The following is a 17,281-nucleotide window of genomic DNA, read 5'->3' on the forward strand; positions in this document are numbered from 1 at the left end:
CAGTATTGGCTCACATGGTATTTGCTGGCACCCTAAGCGGCGAGCGCCTATCCAGAGATCTGCCCGTGCCTAGATCTGGGGACAACGCCAGCGTAGGGAAAACCGCTCGTAGGGAATCCGTTCGGATGGTAGTTGTGGTAGTGATGATGATGATAATCATGTCATATAACACCTGAGACTGTGGTCGAAGAAATTGTAAACTTTTTAATAGAAGGATCAGACACAAAAAGGGACGTCTCGAACTCAGCTAACTGGTTTATTTCTCGACCATCCTATATCATGATTGACTTGCCCACTGGCGCCACCCTGGCCTTGCTGTTTTCAACGGTTCTCAGGTTGCCGGAGCGGCGTGTTTGAACTGTTTGAACCACAGGTTTGAACCACAGGCACCACAGGTTTGAACTGTTTCAACGGGAGTCATGGCAAAACGGACGGAGTAGCCACTGCGTGGCCTCGCAATCCCAGCGACCCGACGAGCTCACAAAGCGGTGCTCGGAAGACGACCCTCCCAAAGCCGACGACGCGCACTCACCCCTGTGGACAGCGAAGAAACATCGTCGCACTGTGACAACGGCGACTAGTGCACAGCATTTATTTTTTGTTGGCGTTCGTTTCATAAAACCCGTCTATAAGGTATGTGTTCAATCTTCATTACTTTACCTGCGCGGTAGAACCGGCCAATATCTGAAAGCTAAATCAGCCTGCGCGTTAGAATCGTGAAAACACGGCAAAGTGATTCTGCTGCGTCCTCAACCCCTTTTACCATGACACAGGATGTCGTAGCAGAGTCTTACGTGTTTATCGCATCATAAAACGCAAATATGCTGTGTCCGCAATCCGCGGTATCAGTTCCCGTTTTATGTGGTTTGTAGCGGATAGCCCAGTTGCTTATCGCGTTTTTTTAAATAAATTTTTGCTGTCGCATTCCCAAAGATAGCCCACCCCATGTTTTTCCCAATTTATCTCTTCATTTTGGGTGGACATCCTTACGGGATTTGACGGTAGTTTTGCTTTGTCCTCTGCATAAGTCAATGTCCTTTCCACTTTTCAGGAGCTTGTGACCACCCTGAAAGGCTTGACGAGCTATGTGCTCGTATTCATGTTGGTGCCACGAGGTGGGCCTTTCGGGCATGCCAGGGAGGATGAGAGGCTGTCCCTAAACCGCCTACTTGTACAAAAAGGTGTTGCCCTCGGCGTTACCATAGTGAATGTCGACCGACGTAAGTACATGGAACTTTCACCCCTGGTGCACTGTCCTTTTGAGTTACATGTGACATGCCCCTTGTGACGAGATGTCATCTTTAGTGTTATTGGTAGCCAGGTATTCATGATACCTCTGGAATGCTGTTCATTGAGAGTGACAAGGTTGGGCGGATATAACCTAAAAAGCATTTGAAATGACAAATACTGGAATACACAGCAGTGACAGCTAAAGTACTGATACTAAAATACATTTATAAAAGGAGCATTGCAAAACAACTCAAATATGTATGACTAAAAAATGGGTGACAAAGTATCTTTAAATATGTTTTGTTTGAAGGAGAAATCCTGATACTGAAATATGGGGGGAGTTGTTACATCGACAGCTCAGATAAGCTTTTTTTCTGTGGTGACTCCCCGCAGAATGTTGCCGCGAAGCAGCTTGAGTGGGTGGGCCCACTGATCTCTACTAAAAGGGGCTGGATGGCGCTTAGCTGCTCTCCGAGCCTGGCGCAAGTGAAGCCACCGGAAGTTCGATTCTTGTCTCGGAAGCTTCCTAGTGCATTCAGTCGATATTTTGGACCATGCTTTTTTGTTTCTTTGATTGGGTTTTACTACTCCCGTTCTGGATTAAATCCCGAGAATGAGGCATTTGAACTTGAGACATATTCACAACTTGATCAACTAGAATCTCAAAATGTTTACATTGAATGGCTTCCCATGATACTTCTCGGGTCCACATGCACTCTTACTGCGCAACAAGCAGGCTCTCTTGAGGGAACAAGCGAAAATCCAGCGCCCTCGACGCTTTTCGAACCAGCACTCGGAAGGGTTACAAAACCTGCCAAGCACTCGCTTCCGGGACAAGCCGCTCACCTCCGGTGGCTTCATACTTGTTTGCTCAATGCGCATACATCCAGCCCCCTCTAGTGGAGATCAGTGGGTGGGCCTTGTCGTGAGGATGACGCCAAGCCCTATGCCGTTACATACCCAAGGCGAGTTCCTCTTCCACTGCTTTCACAAGTGGAAAATGAATTGGAAAGGATGAAAGAAATGGGAGTCATCAAGAAGGTGGAAAAAGCAACGGAGTGGTCCGGCATCTTGCGGTGCAGTGACACGGCCAGCAGCCCAACCAAGGTCCTACATTGTAAGCACATCAACAGGACTAACACGACGCAGCGGGAGTCACATGCAGCCAACGGCGGTCACTAGGAGCGGACGACCAAGCAGACCATCGTACAGGTTGGACTTGTAGCGCGGCTCCCTACTCCTAAGAAAGGGGGGTGTCGTGAGTGGCATTGCGAGCGACCGCCGACTGCTGTGCCGCGACGCGCCTACGCGCGGAGTGCTCTCGCTCCGGGAGGCCAGTGGACGGGGGAGAACGGCACAATTATGCGAGGACATGGCTGTGTGTTGCTGACTACACGTATTGCCTTTAACCCGCAATAAACTGTTCTTGTTATACCCGAGCAACGGCTACGACAGGCCTGGTGTGTTAATATTTCTGTAGTGAGCCGCCACAGACGGTTGCTGCAAATGACGTAGACGGGCGGGTCAGGTAAGTTAATGCGTCAGCATTAACTTACCTGGCTGTGTGTGTCACTGTGTTACAGTGACACACACAACGAAACATCACAACATCGTACAGTTAGCGTAACGATTGTCGATGGCATGTCAGTGTCGACCAGGGGCGGATTTAGAGGGGGGTCCGGATGTCCTGACCCCCCTCTTGATTTCTGCTTGTGTAAATTTTAGGGCGTAAAACGAAGGAGAGGGGGAGGGGGTCCCTAAACATATGGTACGCTGACCGACGCCTGACCCCCCCCTCAGGAAATTCCTGCATCCGCCCCTGGTGTCGACGAAATGTATGTCAATATGTCGTTTGATTGAAAGTTGTCGATGAGATGTCTGTCGATGAAACAAAACAGATACCAAAATGTAGGTTGCCACAGTAGCGGGGTTTGCTATAAAATGAAGCAAAAAATTATAGTCTTGGTGGTTGGGTCAAAATACTTAATGTACTTGGAAATACAAATGCTGGGATACATAAAAATAGTGATACTTAAATATATCTGTAAAAATGTATTGTGATATGCATCGGAAATGCATTTTAACAAGGAGCAAAACGTATTTGGAAATACAAATGCAGGAATACCTCTTAGGGATGGCAGAAATACAGATACTGAAATACATTTTTCCAATTTGCTTGAGGTGCCAACTGTCATATCATAGGCAACAAATTAGTTGGGAGGTGCAATAAAAATCATTCTTGCTTTGTCTGTTATTTTACACTGAAGCGATACAAAAGAAAAACATGCAACTGCTAAACTCAGTTACACTTGAGGAGTAGGAGCTTCTCAAATAGCCGACCTGTGAGCCATTGCCCATTCAAACGCAACGTCATGTTGGCAAAAGAAAAAGAAATAGCTGCTCAACAGTTGTTGAGGAATACAGGTTCATATTAAATCAAAGAAACATTGCTTTCACAGCTGGGAACCACATTTTTTCATTAAGAAATGTGCCACTCACAGCACATTTCTAATCTTCGCAGAATAGAGAAGAGGTCGCATTGACAAATATTTCTGGGAATTGGAATGAACCTTGGTCAGCATAGTAACAATGCCCCGCGTCCCTTTAAAAAAAAAAAAAGACGTCCAGACTTTTTCTTTTGGGGGGGAAGGGGGGGCAGAAGCATGGTGGAAAACATTCTTCAGTTTTGCAGAATGAAGAAAGGGGTTTCTAAGGCCCGACACAAATAGTTCCGGTCAAACCTAGGTTCGCATGATAGCAAAGGCACAACATACCCCTCATAATGCCCTCTGGCCTTCTCTAGCAAAACAAAAATTGTCATCTTTTTTATCCAGAGGTGAGGGTTATTTCTCAAGAAATGTAACGAAATACATCCAATCTTGATTGTATTGCGGTACCGAGAAACATCCCAAATGCATGTCGATACAGAAATACAGATACTGGTGAAAAAAAAGTGTTGCAATAGAGAACTGCAGACACTATATGTATTTCTGAAATACTATTGCAATACATTTGTATTGCGATACTGCACAACCCTGCTTTCGACTTGTTGTCTGATGTAGACGCTAAAAACAGAGATGATCGGTGAAAAAAAAATTGGTTTGGGACAAGTTGCTTTCTTATCTGCCGTCCTCTGACATGAATCAACAAGGGCGTTGTGACTGTTGGTAGTAACCGTCTGACTGACCTCTCGGGCCCTTGTCCTCCAGGGTCAGCGATCCCACTGATTGGAGACCCCAGTTTGCTTAATTCTTGGTAGCAAAACAGGCTCAGCAAATGCCTAGAATTCGGGGTTTCAACCAAAATAGTTATCGCCTAGCGCCAAATCGTCCCCAAAAACTGTGTTTTTCTGTTATAACCAATTTTGCATTTTCGTCATCGGCGGATGTTTCTCAGTATTTTTAGGTTAAAACTGGAAAGTCACAACCTACTGATAACTTGGGTTCTGTGTTTTCTGAGTATTTTTTTTCCTCAAATTGTTTTTTTTTTTGGGGGGGGGGGGGGGAGGGTAATTTTTTTTTGCAGATTCGTTTTTTTTTGTGTAAATTGGTTATGATTTTAACCAATTTACACAAAAAACACAGAATCTGTGGGAAAAAATTAAACACCGAAAAAGAAATACCCCCAAATTTGAGCAAAAAGAATTAACTTCGAAAACACTAAACAAGATCAGCGTTTTCGTTTTTTATTTTTTTTTTCGAATTTGACCTACATTTATCGGTTTTTATTTCGAAATCCAATATTTGGTTTTTATCAGTTAATATACACCAGAAAATTTATCTTTTTTCTTTTTCAGTGAAATGTATTCTATTACACCTGTTCTTTTATAAACACTCAGCGATGGATACAGTTGTAGACAGTAAGTTCCTTGAAAGTTTGAAAATCCAAAAAATAGGTAAATATGTCAGGAATATAACAAGATAGATTAAGAAAAGAGTATACCATTTGTGAAAGTAACATGTATAGAAGGCAGTTTTAAACTCTGGCAGAGTTTGAAACTGCCTCTATGCATTGGGAGGTTCTGAAACATTTTTGATAAGAAACTGTCCAAATCACTTCTTAAAATCACAGTGAACTTGGCACACGAGAACCGGTCCCGAAGGAAAACAGAAATTTAACTCAGAAGGCGAGCCCAAGTACTGCACCTTAAAGGGGCCCTGCAATCATATTTAAGCGTCCACCCTTTTTGCGGTTTTCACGTCTCTTGGGGTTCGGGCAAGCCAGCGGGCACGGAGAGAGTAACTAAATATCAGTGCGTCATATTTTAACCGGACGACGCGGAAACCTCCTCCACCGACGAGGGCGACCCGCGGTACCGAAAGCGCGCAAAATGTGACGTCTTTGGTCCTGGGCTTACTACTGGTCAGAGCCGCTAAAAGCTTCTTTTTAGTCGAAATACAAAATATAAGTGGCGCGAACCGTTTCAGTTATTTATAAAAGTAGTTTTTGTTCATCATTTTACATAAAAAAAGAAACGAATTCAGTTCACAAAGTACGAAAACAAGAAATGACCGGTCGACATACCCGCCACCAAGCGGTGGAAAAAGCAGCGCATACTAGAAAGGAATAGTGGGATCAGGCGCCGACACTGAAAGGTCCCGGATGTACGCGGCGGCGCTGCGGTCGTATACCGGCTCGAGGATCCGACCGGTTCCGAGCGTTCCCAAGGCTCTCGGCGCGGGCTTGGCTGGCGATTTAGCCCTTTGGCGGTATGGCAGCGCGAAGTGGCTCCAGTTCTGAACTGACCTTTACCCCGTGTTTGCTGTCGTTGGTGGCCAATGAAGTGTCATGCCGAATTAGTATTTAATCGCGCAGCAAATGCAATGAGAGCCGTTCTGGCTGCCCGCTGCATACAGCCTATCCAGAACACGCTTCAATGGCGCCCTCTCGCGCCGTCGACTCGGAGTGCGGCAGCCGTGAGCGCTCGATGAGCTCACTACTTCTCCCCTAGTTCACGGCCACTCTCAAGCAACCAAGGATGTCATGAGGGAGGTTATTTTTTGCTTGTTTCTGTAATTTTAATTTGCCTATAACTTTTAAAATAAAGGGAATTTCGAGAAAAGAAAAGTTTCACTAAGTTACTACGTTCAGTGCGCTCAGGTTTGGGGCAAATGAAAAATTAGTAAAAAAGTCATTGCAGGGCCCCTTTAATGTCTGTGTTTACAGTTAGATCCTCCCCTGACTAAACAAAGGTGGACCCCAATAATGAGCAACCAGCCCCATAAAACATTTGCAATGAGTTAACAACCCCCACGCCCTGCACGCACACATCCACACACAAAAAAGTAGCTGCACAATTAGGTCTAAAATACTGACCCCTACCTAAACCTATAATGTTCATTGACTGCTTCCAAGTTAGACACATGTGTCCTGTGTGGTTCCAAGGAGTGGTCACAACCCAGCTTTGTTTTATGCTATTAATTGATTCATTCGCTGATGTTTCAGCACCTGTTCCTCAACCGAGGCAACATTGTCAACCTCGACAAGCTGGCTACCGACCAGTACAACGTGTGCCTTGTCCGCGGCATCCAGCGCCTTGCATTTGCGCTCGGCAAGGCACTCGCAAAACTTTATGGTAATTCTATCCTTGGTGGGTGCTGTACCCCATTCTGACGTTTCAAAGTCCACAGGTGGAGCCTGTGGCCAGTGGGGAGGTGTATGTCTCCAATTTGCCGGACCCTAGCACTAGCTAAGTTACCGCCGAATTCACAAACCTCATTCCAATTGAGGCACCCCTCCACTTCCTCAAGGAAGGTGCGAGGGCCGGTGCTGGCCAGTCGCGACGACGGATAGGCGGCCTAGGCTGCTTAGCCGTCCTCGCGATTGGCCAGTGCCGTCCCTTGTGCCTTCCTTGAAGAAGTGGGGGGGGGGGGGGGGGGGTTGCCTCCATTGGAATAAAGGTTTGTGAATTTGGCAGTTAGTGTCCCTTTTCTCCTATGTGCAATCCCAGCCAATAGAACCTTTCTGATGCGTTAATTCAGTTTGTTTATTTCTAAAGAGCATCTGAGTGCCTGCATTTTGATGTGTCATGATGCTCTACTGTAAAATCTCAAAAGGTAGCCCACTCCTATTTTTGGCTTGATTTGCATTATTTTTTTAAACTCTGAAAGATAGCCCACTTCTAGTAATAGCAGTGTTGGGATCAGTGATGGATTTGGCACAAATGCGGCTAGTTAGCTGTGGCGGGATACAAGTGAATGTTGCTGTCTGGGAAGTACATACCTCGGGATTTTGTGGTATATGCCAAATAGCTTTAGAAATAAAGGGATCTGCAGAGATGCTTGAAACATCATCACTTTTCTCATGGTAAGGAACGAATTCAGGGCCATAGAACGGCTGCAACGAATTGTGTAGTTGGGCTAGTTGGTTGGTCATTTTGAAATAATATCTATCTGCTTCTTTTTATGTTTACTTACTGTACCATGCAGAAGAAAAATTTTCAGTTGTAAGTGAGTGCTGTGTCTGTGTTCTCTTCGTCTTTTTTTTTGTGCTGTTTTAATATCATTTTAACTATAGGGGGCAGGGATGGCGCCAGCATCTTCATAATGGGTGGGGGCAGTGGGGAGGCCAACCAAATTGGGGGGGAGGGTTGCTCTGAGGTGCCGTCGCCCACGGGCTTATCGAAGATAGCTTATAGCTTATGCGGTGTGCTCATTGAAAAGGGAAATGAGGAGACACGAGAAGGAAGTGGCGGGGAGGGGGGGGGGGGGTTATTACAGCATTGACCTCTGCCCCTGTGCTCATGACTCACAAACAGGTTTTGCTTCCTTTTCTTAGACAGTCTGGAATTCCTCATGACCTCGACTTTAACTAAGCTCCCCTTCGTTCACGTCTCCGGTCTCCGCTGAAGATAAGCGCCACACAGCGGAATGCGGAGAGAAAAGCCAGCAGGCGTCGCAAAGGGTAGCTGCTTTTTCTAAGGCGCTAGATAGCTTACTCGCCCACGGTACGACTTGCAGTGGCTGGAAGTTAATAGAAAAAAAATATATATATATAAATAATAAAAGGCATGAACAGCTCTAAAGTCTGGACACTCATTACATCGGGTTTTCAAGCCGACGTCATAGGCAATTATTTGTGTACAAAGCTGCTTCATCTTGGGGTGGCAGAAGAAATTTTAGGGGAGGCGCTTGCCACCCCTCGCCTTCCCTTGGCGCCGTCCTTGATAGGGGGGCTCGCACACCATTGGTTGGGTAGCTTGCGAACCATGTCGCTGAGTGTCATTGTTGATGTGCACTTTTTCCCATAAGAAGAAACAAAGTCAATCAAAGCATCAAGCGAAAAGTTCAGTGCCTAATTATGAATGCTACAAACAGAATATTTGGAAGCCTTTTTCAGCTTAGGCCATTCTAGATGGTTCAATTTTATTTTCTTAAAAATTGCTTTCAGAAGCTCTTTACAGACTGGTGCAGATTACATACCCGGGGTTCCCAAACCGGGTTCCATAGGCTGGTCTTTTGGATTCCGCAAGCACCCAAATATATTTCATTTTTTTTATGGAAAAGTGAGGAACTGTATATTTGTACTCAAATGCTATGTATACCATGAAATACCGAGCATCCGCCGATTCCACACTAAGCGCCCACCCCTAAATGTTGTAACATCTAAAAAAATATGGACAGTGGAAATATAGATAACATTGATAGCATATCAAGTGCCCGTCTCCCACTTCTTTGCGATGATCTCCGGATTTGTAGAGGGTGCCTGAGCGTTACTTTACGACATATTTTAGGGTTGTACAAATATTCTAAAATTCAGAATATTGAAGCGAATGACACCATATTCTACTCGCACTTTGAATTGGTGAGGAGTATTCGGCAAATTTAAATATTTTCAAAGTATTTCTTCACCGCTATACACCGCCGCAACGCACCGGTGTATAGCGGTGAAGCGTGATGCATGCGTGGCGGAGCAAAGCACTGAAACTTTTGTGAGCACGATGGTGCGAAGCATGACGTGCTTGGTGCAGCACCTTTTGAAGATTGCTAGGATTCCTTGTCACCAGAAAGTTTGAGAACACTTGTTTGTAAAGATTGAGTCAAGGTGCCGGATAATGCATTAAAATCAAACGGAACAATTGGCGCCTGCATGTAACAGGCCAGCATTTCACCATATTCCTTTTGTCGCTTCAGGGGCAAGCCCAGATTACCCATATTTAACTGCTCAAATGAATAGGGCCCTCTGTGAGGGGATCCCCCCCTCACGGGGGGCGTGTTCCAAACCTTACTGGACTGGATCCCAGCTACTCCTGCGGGTCATATCACGTGACATTTCAAGCTGAGCAACGCTGGACGCAAAAAGGTTTTCAAACACCAAGGTATGAAAATGTTACTCTAAAGTGAGATTGGGTAAATTTCGGAACACGCCAGGTTGATCACAACCGCTGGCCATTGCTGAATCAAAAGCAGCTGGCGTTGGCACGAGAGCGCTCGACACAGAACACGCAGAGTGGTCTGTGTTAACCGTTGCGTACAGCGTATATAAATTTTTTTTCTGCGTCTACCCTTCGCCGGAATATTCTGCAGGCTTGATTTGAAACGGATTGATACGGTATTCATGCCCATGCGACTCCAAGACACGTGGTGGTCAGCCCGAGCGGATGCTATGAAGCTCTGTTCGCTCAGGAAATTAGGGTCGCCTTGAGGGTCTGAAGGTTAGGAAGAACTAGCAGAGACATGGGTTATGGTTGAAGACTATGGGTATGACTGCAACAGTTGTAGCTTAGTTCATGAACAGGGTGTTGCGATGCTTCAATGCCATCAGAAGAACGCTACATAATCAGACGCTCACATTGAATAAAGCTGTAAACCTGACGAAATTATTGAGTGATTATGTATCCGGTCTAAGAGAAAGATTCTATGAAATGAAACAGGCAGCGAAGGAAACATTGGGAACTACATACAAAGCAACAATCAAAAGAAAGCAAACCGATCGGCACAAATGGCAACCTTCACCCTCAAGATGCCTCACTGAACTTCCACTGTGATACCAATATTGGCATGATTGACAACCTTTTGCATTCACTTAAAACTTGTTTCACTGCTTACAGCAAAGTCTGTCTACAGTTTACTTTTTATTGCCGACCACGGCACACTTTCGTTGAAACAGTGGTGATTCCAGGCAATGGATAAATCTGGTCTGTCGGACGATTTCCCCGATGAACTAGAACAGTTTCTTTTATTTGCCAAAAAGGAAGGCTTCTGTAAGAAACATTCCAAAACTGTAGTCTGAGAAAAGCTTCGAGGCTCATTTCTAGGTGTTCATGTACCCATTTTAGATTTTTATTTTTTTATGGTTGCAAACTTCAGGGGTGAACACTCTCTCAGTAGGCCCAAATTGACATAACACAGACTTCGATCAATGATGGCCAATGACCGCCTCAGTGAATTGTCCTTGCGGAGTGTGCAGATGGGTAGTCTCCATTGGGTCAAAGTCGAAAAGTTTATATAATCGCGATTTGAACAAAAGATCCCTGAAATGTAGACATGATACCAGCTTCCTTGTAAATTGTAAATAATGCTGAAGACTACGGTTGTGCAAATATTCATAACTTTTAAATATTGAATAGAATAATGCCGTATTCGATTCATACTTTGAATCGAATAGGATTATTCGGTAATTTTGAATATTTTCGAAGTCTGAAAATAGGTCTGCAAAATGTTGACCCCCCCCCCCGCAAAAATTAAGATGCTTTGCCATAGTGCTGTAGTGTTAAAGTATGAAGCTTCATGCAAGCATGTCGGGCGAAGCGGTGGAGCTTTGTGCGAGCGTGCAAGTGCAAAGCGAAGAAGCTTGGCATTCCCGACCGAGCTCGAGGGCTACACAGTGGAGGCATACTTGGTTGATATGATAATCTTATGTTATATTGTCTAAAGGAAACTGGCTTTGTAGTATCACAAGCCGCCGTCCTGCCATTTTACGAAGTATCTCCTCACAACGTTTTAGCTTGTTCTCAACTGGTGTCAGCTGCTTGTGCAAGCTGATGAAGCATTTAGAGAAGATAACTATTTCGGTAGTTGGGACGATGACATGGCAAGCCCAGTTGAAAATGTAATGGGATACATTATTCCCTTGAATGTATTGCGAGACCAGGAATATATTTTTACGTGTATTTCGATGCTTAAATACAAGTACTGACCCAAAATCTGGTGTCCTGTATATTGTTACAAAGGGAATGGAAGACCTACATATCATAGGCAATCTGGGCTCGTGTTGCTGTACCGGTTCCTTGATCACCGCTATGGTTCCCTCTAAGAGTAGCCTGAGGCAGTTGTTTTCAGTCCCCAGATATCAAGTAGAGTCACTGCCTGCACTTTGATGGTCTCACACAGTTCACTCATGAGCGTGCATTGTTACCATTTAAGACAACACCATCAATTTTCTGGCAATGAAATGAACTCGCTAGCATTCATCTTGCCATTGCAGATCCTTCAAGTGTAACTAGTCCCCCATAATGAGCTGAAGTAGGGTGGTAGATTGGGCTAGTTGGTAAGAGCGAAACTAATCATAATGGAAAACAGCCTCTGCTACAAAACGAAGTGAAAAAAAAAAGAAGAAAATCTTTATTCATAAATTGGAGTTTAGCACTGCCACATTGTGAGGCTCTATCCCTGTGATTGCCAGTTGCCTGGTTGGCATGCGTGTTTGTGTTAATGTAATAAGACTAAAATGCTTCCTTTTCATAAAATAAACTACACTTGAAGGTCATCCGTTGTTTTGTCGTGTTAGTGCCTTTACTTCATCCTTGTGTCTGAGGCTGCTTTCCATTATTTTTATCCCATAATAATCATTTTCAACTGAACCTGTGTGCCTTTCTGGCCACAGACAAGCCACCCCCACAACCAGTACCTTAACAGTGCATATTTACTGTATTGTCGGAAGGGGTGTTTGGACAGGACATTTTCACCTGTGCAAATGCCAGCGAGCACCTTTCCCTGCAATACAGCGGTGTCTTTCGGTGAAGCAAACCTATGCTGATCTGCGAGAGTATGAGAGTGTGCTTCATTGCGAAGTCATTAAGCTCTCAATTTAACTTAAAGAAAAAATGACAATATATATATACTCAAATGATCAAGCTATCTACGTTGCGAAAATAATTTTAACTATGCAAAACGCATTTTTGTTTCGAAACCGGGGAACCAGCGCACGGTAACGAGAGTATGTTTACAAACGTCCCGGCGCCATGTTGTAACGGTTCACCATGCCTTTTTTTCCTTGCGTTCTAAGTTTTGATGACGCCTTTCCCCGCTGTTATCTTCGTCGTCGCACCTACAGCCCTCAGAGATCGGTAAGTAGACCCGTGTCCCGCGAATGCAGTAAGCATTCATATTAAAAATAGCGCAAAAGAGACGGTACAAAAAGACGAAGATGCACACAGGACAAACGCACACAGGACAAACAACTGCGTTTGTCCTGTGTGCATCTTCGTCTTTTTGTCCCGTCTCTTTTGCGCTATTTTTAATATGAATGTCCACTACCAACTTGCCCAGCAGACCAAGCTTTTGCAGTAAGCATGTAACATCTACATGTGTGTAGGCGTTGTAAAAGAACATCTACACCGTCGTATGGAGCTACTAGTTTCAAGAAGCCGAATTGGGCATTCCACGCGTACAGGCCTCGGAGCTTGTGCGAGGAACATGGTTATTCGAAACGTTAAATTAAAACTGAAGATAGTGAAGATCTCTTACCTCAATTCGGCTACGTGAAAGCGCTTCGCTTATCACGTTACGATATTGAGCTACTATGCGGTCGTAGCTACCAAGTGCGGGAGGTGCGCTGAGACTTTCTAACCGAATCGGGCGCCTATTAGGACGTAGACGAGTTGAATATGATCACTGTTCTTTTTCAGTTACTTAGGTACGACGGGTGACAGGCGTTTAAGCGTTCCGACACGTTAATACCGGTGCTCAGGGGGGCTATGTTGCGCTTTTTGCACTCCCAGGAGACTAGGAAGAGGGAAGTGACGTCAACAACGCAGCAAATGCAGATTGGATGTTGATTTTGTTTTCTTCTGTCAACATCCAATCTGCATTTGCTCTAGTCGTTGACGTCACTTCCCTCTTCCAAGTCTCCTGGGAGTGCAAAAAGCGCAACATAGCACCCCAGGTTCCCGGTACCTACCGTGTTTTCAACCTGATGGACGCGTGAGACGTAGCAATACTTTTAACGCTGTGTCTAAAGCTACGTGTCGGACGTACCCGGAACGAGGAGTCTAAAGGTACGTTGGACGTATCCGGAACGAGGACTCTAAAAGTATGTCGGGCGTATCCGGAACAAGGAGCCTAAAGGTGCATCGGACGTATCCGAACCCTGGAGCCTTAAGGCTCGTTCCCAGTCTTGCAACCGAGTACGGCCGAGAGAGACGAGATCTCTTTAAATTTCTGAGGACAAGAGAACACACTGGCACGCTGGCGCCATCTATGCGGTGTCCCTGGAACTGCGTTTTACAATAGAGAAGGTTTTCCGGGATTTCCGAGGTCAAATGTGTGTAATACCCAAGAGAAAGGCTTGTTTATAGCGTTGACAAAAGTTTTTCCAGCCAAGAAAGAAAGGATAATGTGCGAGCGAAATAGAAAATATGCCGGACCGCCAAGCTTACACTGTTACCCAATAGATGGCGCCAGTTTGGTTTCTCGTCGTAAGAGGTTTCAAGGAACTTGGTTCTAAGAGGTCGCAAGAGTGTGAACGGGTCTTTAAGATGCATGACGGACATGCGCGGAACCGGGAGATGCGTCGGACGTAGACGCGGTAGGGAAAGGTCGTATCACAGCGGGTCATAGCATGCCTCACTGAGACCCCACTGTCGATTTTTATTCCAGCTTTATTTCTCATTGCTACTGTAATTAGTTCATTCTATGCACTCCTTTCGTTTCACACCCGCGATGTGCAACGAGGGGGGGGGGGGTGCTTACTTACGTGAAATGCTCCGTAATTACAACATTTGTGCAAGAAATATCAATTTATTATAGGAAATTCATAAGAAAAAAGTCGCAGAACAAATAAAAATAACCCCGACGAGAATTAACCTGCTCGCCGTCAATTCTCACCGCGCACCACGGTCAAAAAGTTGCTCTCAGTACGACTCGACGAGTCCTCGGTGGCCCTGTCCAGTTAGCTGCAAACAAACTCACGAATTTTCTTCTCAATTTCCAAATGTCGACTTTTGCATTATTGCACCGTCCCGAACACTTTTTACGGATCGCGACGCCCTTGAATACCTACACCCGCTGTCTTTTCCACCGTATCGCACGGTATCGCAGATGCTCTGCAGTGCCGTGGTTACCGTTGCCTTTCGCATACCTGATCACCGTTCGCTCTAACTTCACTGTGTACGAAGTAATCTTCGCACTCATGGTGGACAGCAAAGTTATGAACGCCTGAACATATGGGCTAAACCACGTAAACAAAAACAAAAACGAGGTGCGCTTGCGAGTCGGACGACGGAGTCGAACGAACGGCGACGAAACAAAAACAGAGCACACAACGCCTTACCTGTGCCTACATTCTAAAGCGCCTGCGCGGTAGCGCAAGTGCCGTTGTGTGCCGCCGTCTACCAACTGATGACGAAACCGAGTGCTGGGGACCAGAAGGTGGTGTGCTGCCGGCACCTAAAGGTGGGAACAAAACTAAAAGCGTGGATAAGACGAGCAAAGAAAAGGGGAAAGGAAACAAGCGACGTTTCAGACGCTTGGCCTTGATGGAGAGCAGATATCGCATGTCTCTGATCTCTAATTTCTTGTACAGAATTGGGGTGCTTACAATAAGTCCGACATATCTTTAGACTCAAACTTGCGGGTACGTCCGACGTACCTTTAGACTCCTCGTTCCAGATACGTCCGACGTACCTTTAGACACAGCATACTTTTAATCCATTTCCAAGGCGATCAGGAAGCTTCAGTGCAACAGCTGCACGTTAGACGACACCTCAGCGTGCTGCAAGCTGGTAAAAACGAGTTTTTTTTTTTTTTTCTCGTTTGAAAGGCTTCCAGCGTCTGCGGGGAAACTGTCACAACATGTCGTTTGGGTTCAAACAAACCGTTGCTAGGGGCGTTGCTATAGACTAATGCATGCAGACTCCACATGAGGCTAAACTTTTGCTTACAAGTAAATTTTTTGTAAGCAATCTAACTTCTTGATATCTAATTATGAAGATGTTCTTGTCGTTTCTGTGTCGTATTGCGACGAGGAAAGCCATTCCGCTTTGCTTTGGTAGCAGACGACACAATAGATTTGCTGGCCTACCTCTGTTGCAGCGGGCATCTTCATTGAATTGCTTCTGTAAATCAGTGACGAAAACAAGTGCATCATCATGACCGTAAAAACTTCGGCAATGTGCCTTTTTTTTTTTATTGTGAAGAATATAGTTTTGTTCGGAGGTGCAAAAATGCTGTAAAATCTACCCACGTCATGCAAATCAGTTACGACAAAGACCCGAGGTGCATTACCGGCGTAGTGCAGGCCAGCAATCTTACACCTTCGAGGGAAGTCGTTTATTATTGTTATTATTATTGAGACTTGTACTAAATTAAAAAAGCTAGTCCAAACAGGAGAACACATGAAGAGCACAATGAAAAAAAAAAGTCATTAAAGGTAGATATAAGCATAAACAAAATAACCGGATAGCGCATGGACACAGGCATACATCTCAACGCCGTTTTACCATAACATTGTTAAAGGGGTTATGACACGCCAAAAATAAAATATTACATAACTATACTGCTAGGAACCATTGTATGTTCCTATAATCCTGCTAAATTTGTTTTGAAAAAGGAGCGATAATTTCGTGGATAAATCGATTTATATGCGGGCCCCTCGGAGGGGCAGATCCGGGCGGGCCTGGAGGCTGATGACGTAGCCAGCCTCCATCGTGTTGTCTAATTGCACGCACTCCCAGACTTGGCTCTCTTGGCGTATCGAGCCTCAGCTTCCTCGTTTACCTTCCACGTTTTCAGCATCCGGTCTGTGACGATTACGTATACGGCATCGATCGCCTTGTCGAAGTGTTCGACATTGATCGCAGCAGCGATGAGAGTGATTGCTATCAAGAGATGTTGGAGCTGTTCATTTTGACTGCGACCCGCTGGCGACGAGCTCCAGCGACGACGAGTTCGCCGTGGTCACCGTCGTCCGGGAATGTCTCGCAGGCGCATGCAGGCTGGAAGGTCAACTGGACGGGGGGCGAGAGCGAGAATAGCTTTCAGTTTACCGAGCTGTTTGAGCGGTTTTGTTCGTACCGCGACGAGAAGAGCTTGGGCGATCATGGGGGCGCCTAGAATGAGAGAGTGTTCATGGTCACGTGGTTTATGGACACCATGGTGTGACTAACTTGAGCAGTGTTGCCTGGTCGCCAGATGAAAATGATAAAAATTCGTAAATTGAATATTGCAATTATCAGAGCTCTAGAAAATGCGTAACTTGGTGTATATACTAAGTAGTCTATGAGCATTCCATTTCAAGAATAATCTATCCGTTTAATTTTCGTGTCATAACCCCTTTAAGGCCCGTTCAGTCTTGCAGCTTCTTAAAACTGGGTTTCTTGAATCCTCTTATGAGAGGACACACTGGCGCCATCTATTGCGTAGCAGTGTAAACTTGGCGGTCCGGCATATTTTCTATTTGTCGCGCATTATCCTTTCTTTCTTGGCTCGAAAAACTTTTGTCAACGTTATAAACGAGCCTTTCTTATAGGTAATACGCATATTTGACCTCGGAAATACCGCAAAACCTTCGCTCTTGTTAAATGCAGTTCCAAAGTCGCCGCATAGATGGCGCCAGTGTGTTCTCTCATCCCAAGAAATTTTAAGAGGTTTTAACAAGTCTCGTCTTTCTCAGTTGTACTCGGTTGCAAGAGTGAACAGGCCTTAAGCACCGCTCAGTCTTGCAACCGAGGAAAACCAAGAGACCAGGCCGGTTTTTAAGCCTCTTGTGATCTCTTAGGACGGGATGCGTTGCAGCGGAGCTGGTCCTAAGAGATCGCAAGAGGCTTAAAAACCGGTCTGGTCTCTCTCGGTCGCAAGAGTGTGAACGGGCCTTTAAGACTACTGAAAGTTTG

At 45.3% G+C, this 17,281-nt stretch overlaps 1 protein-coding gene across 1 annotated transcript; it reads left to right on the top strand.

Annotated features, from left to right (window-relative positions):
* Positions 1 to 370: 370 nt before the first annotated feature.
* LOC115308367 lies at positions 371 to 8,126 on the top strand. Its single transcript, XM_040214806.2, has 4 exons — positions 371 to 633; positions 1,052 to 1,220; positions 6,676 to 6,805; positions 8,012 to 8,126. The coding sequence occupies exons 2-4, from the start codon at positions 1,100 to 1,102 to the stop codon at positions 8,076 to 8,078; spliced, it is 318 nt and encodes a 105-aa protein (XP_040070740.1). The 5' UTR covers positions 371 to 633; positions 1,052 to 1,099; the 3' UTR covers positions 8,079 to 8,126.
* Positions 8,127 to 17,281: the final 9,155 nt, after the last annotated feature.

The sequence above is a fragment of the Ixodes scapularis genome, unplaced genomic scaffold (assembly GCF_016920785.2).
Source record: "Ixodes scapularis isolate PalLabHiFi unplaced genomic scaffold, ASM1692078v2 PGA_scaffold3__209_contigs__length_174095766, whole genome shotgun sequence".
In the NCBI taxonomy this organism is placed as follows: domain Eukaryota; kingdom Metazoa; phylum Arthropoda; class Arachnida; order Ixodida; family Ixodidae; genus Ixodes; species Ixodes scapularis.

What these genes read in the sequence shown, in the direction of transcription:
- LOC115308367 (XM_040214806.2), top strand. Translation starts at nt 1,100, where the DNA reads ATGTTGGTGCCACGAGGTGGGCCTTTCGGGCATGCCAGGGAGGATGAG. An exon ending in CATAGTGAATGTCGACCGAC is followed by an intron (nt 1,221 to 6,675) that starts GTAAGTACATGG and finishes CTGATGTTTCAG; the next exon opens with CACCTGTTCCTCAACCGAGG. An exon ending in GGCACTCGCAAAACTTTATG is followed by an intron (nt 6,806 to 8,011) that starts GTAATTCTATCC and finishes TTTCTTAGACAG; the next exon opens with TCTGGAATTCCTCATGACCT.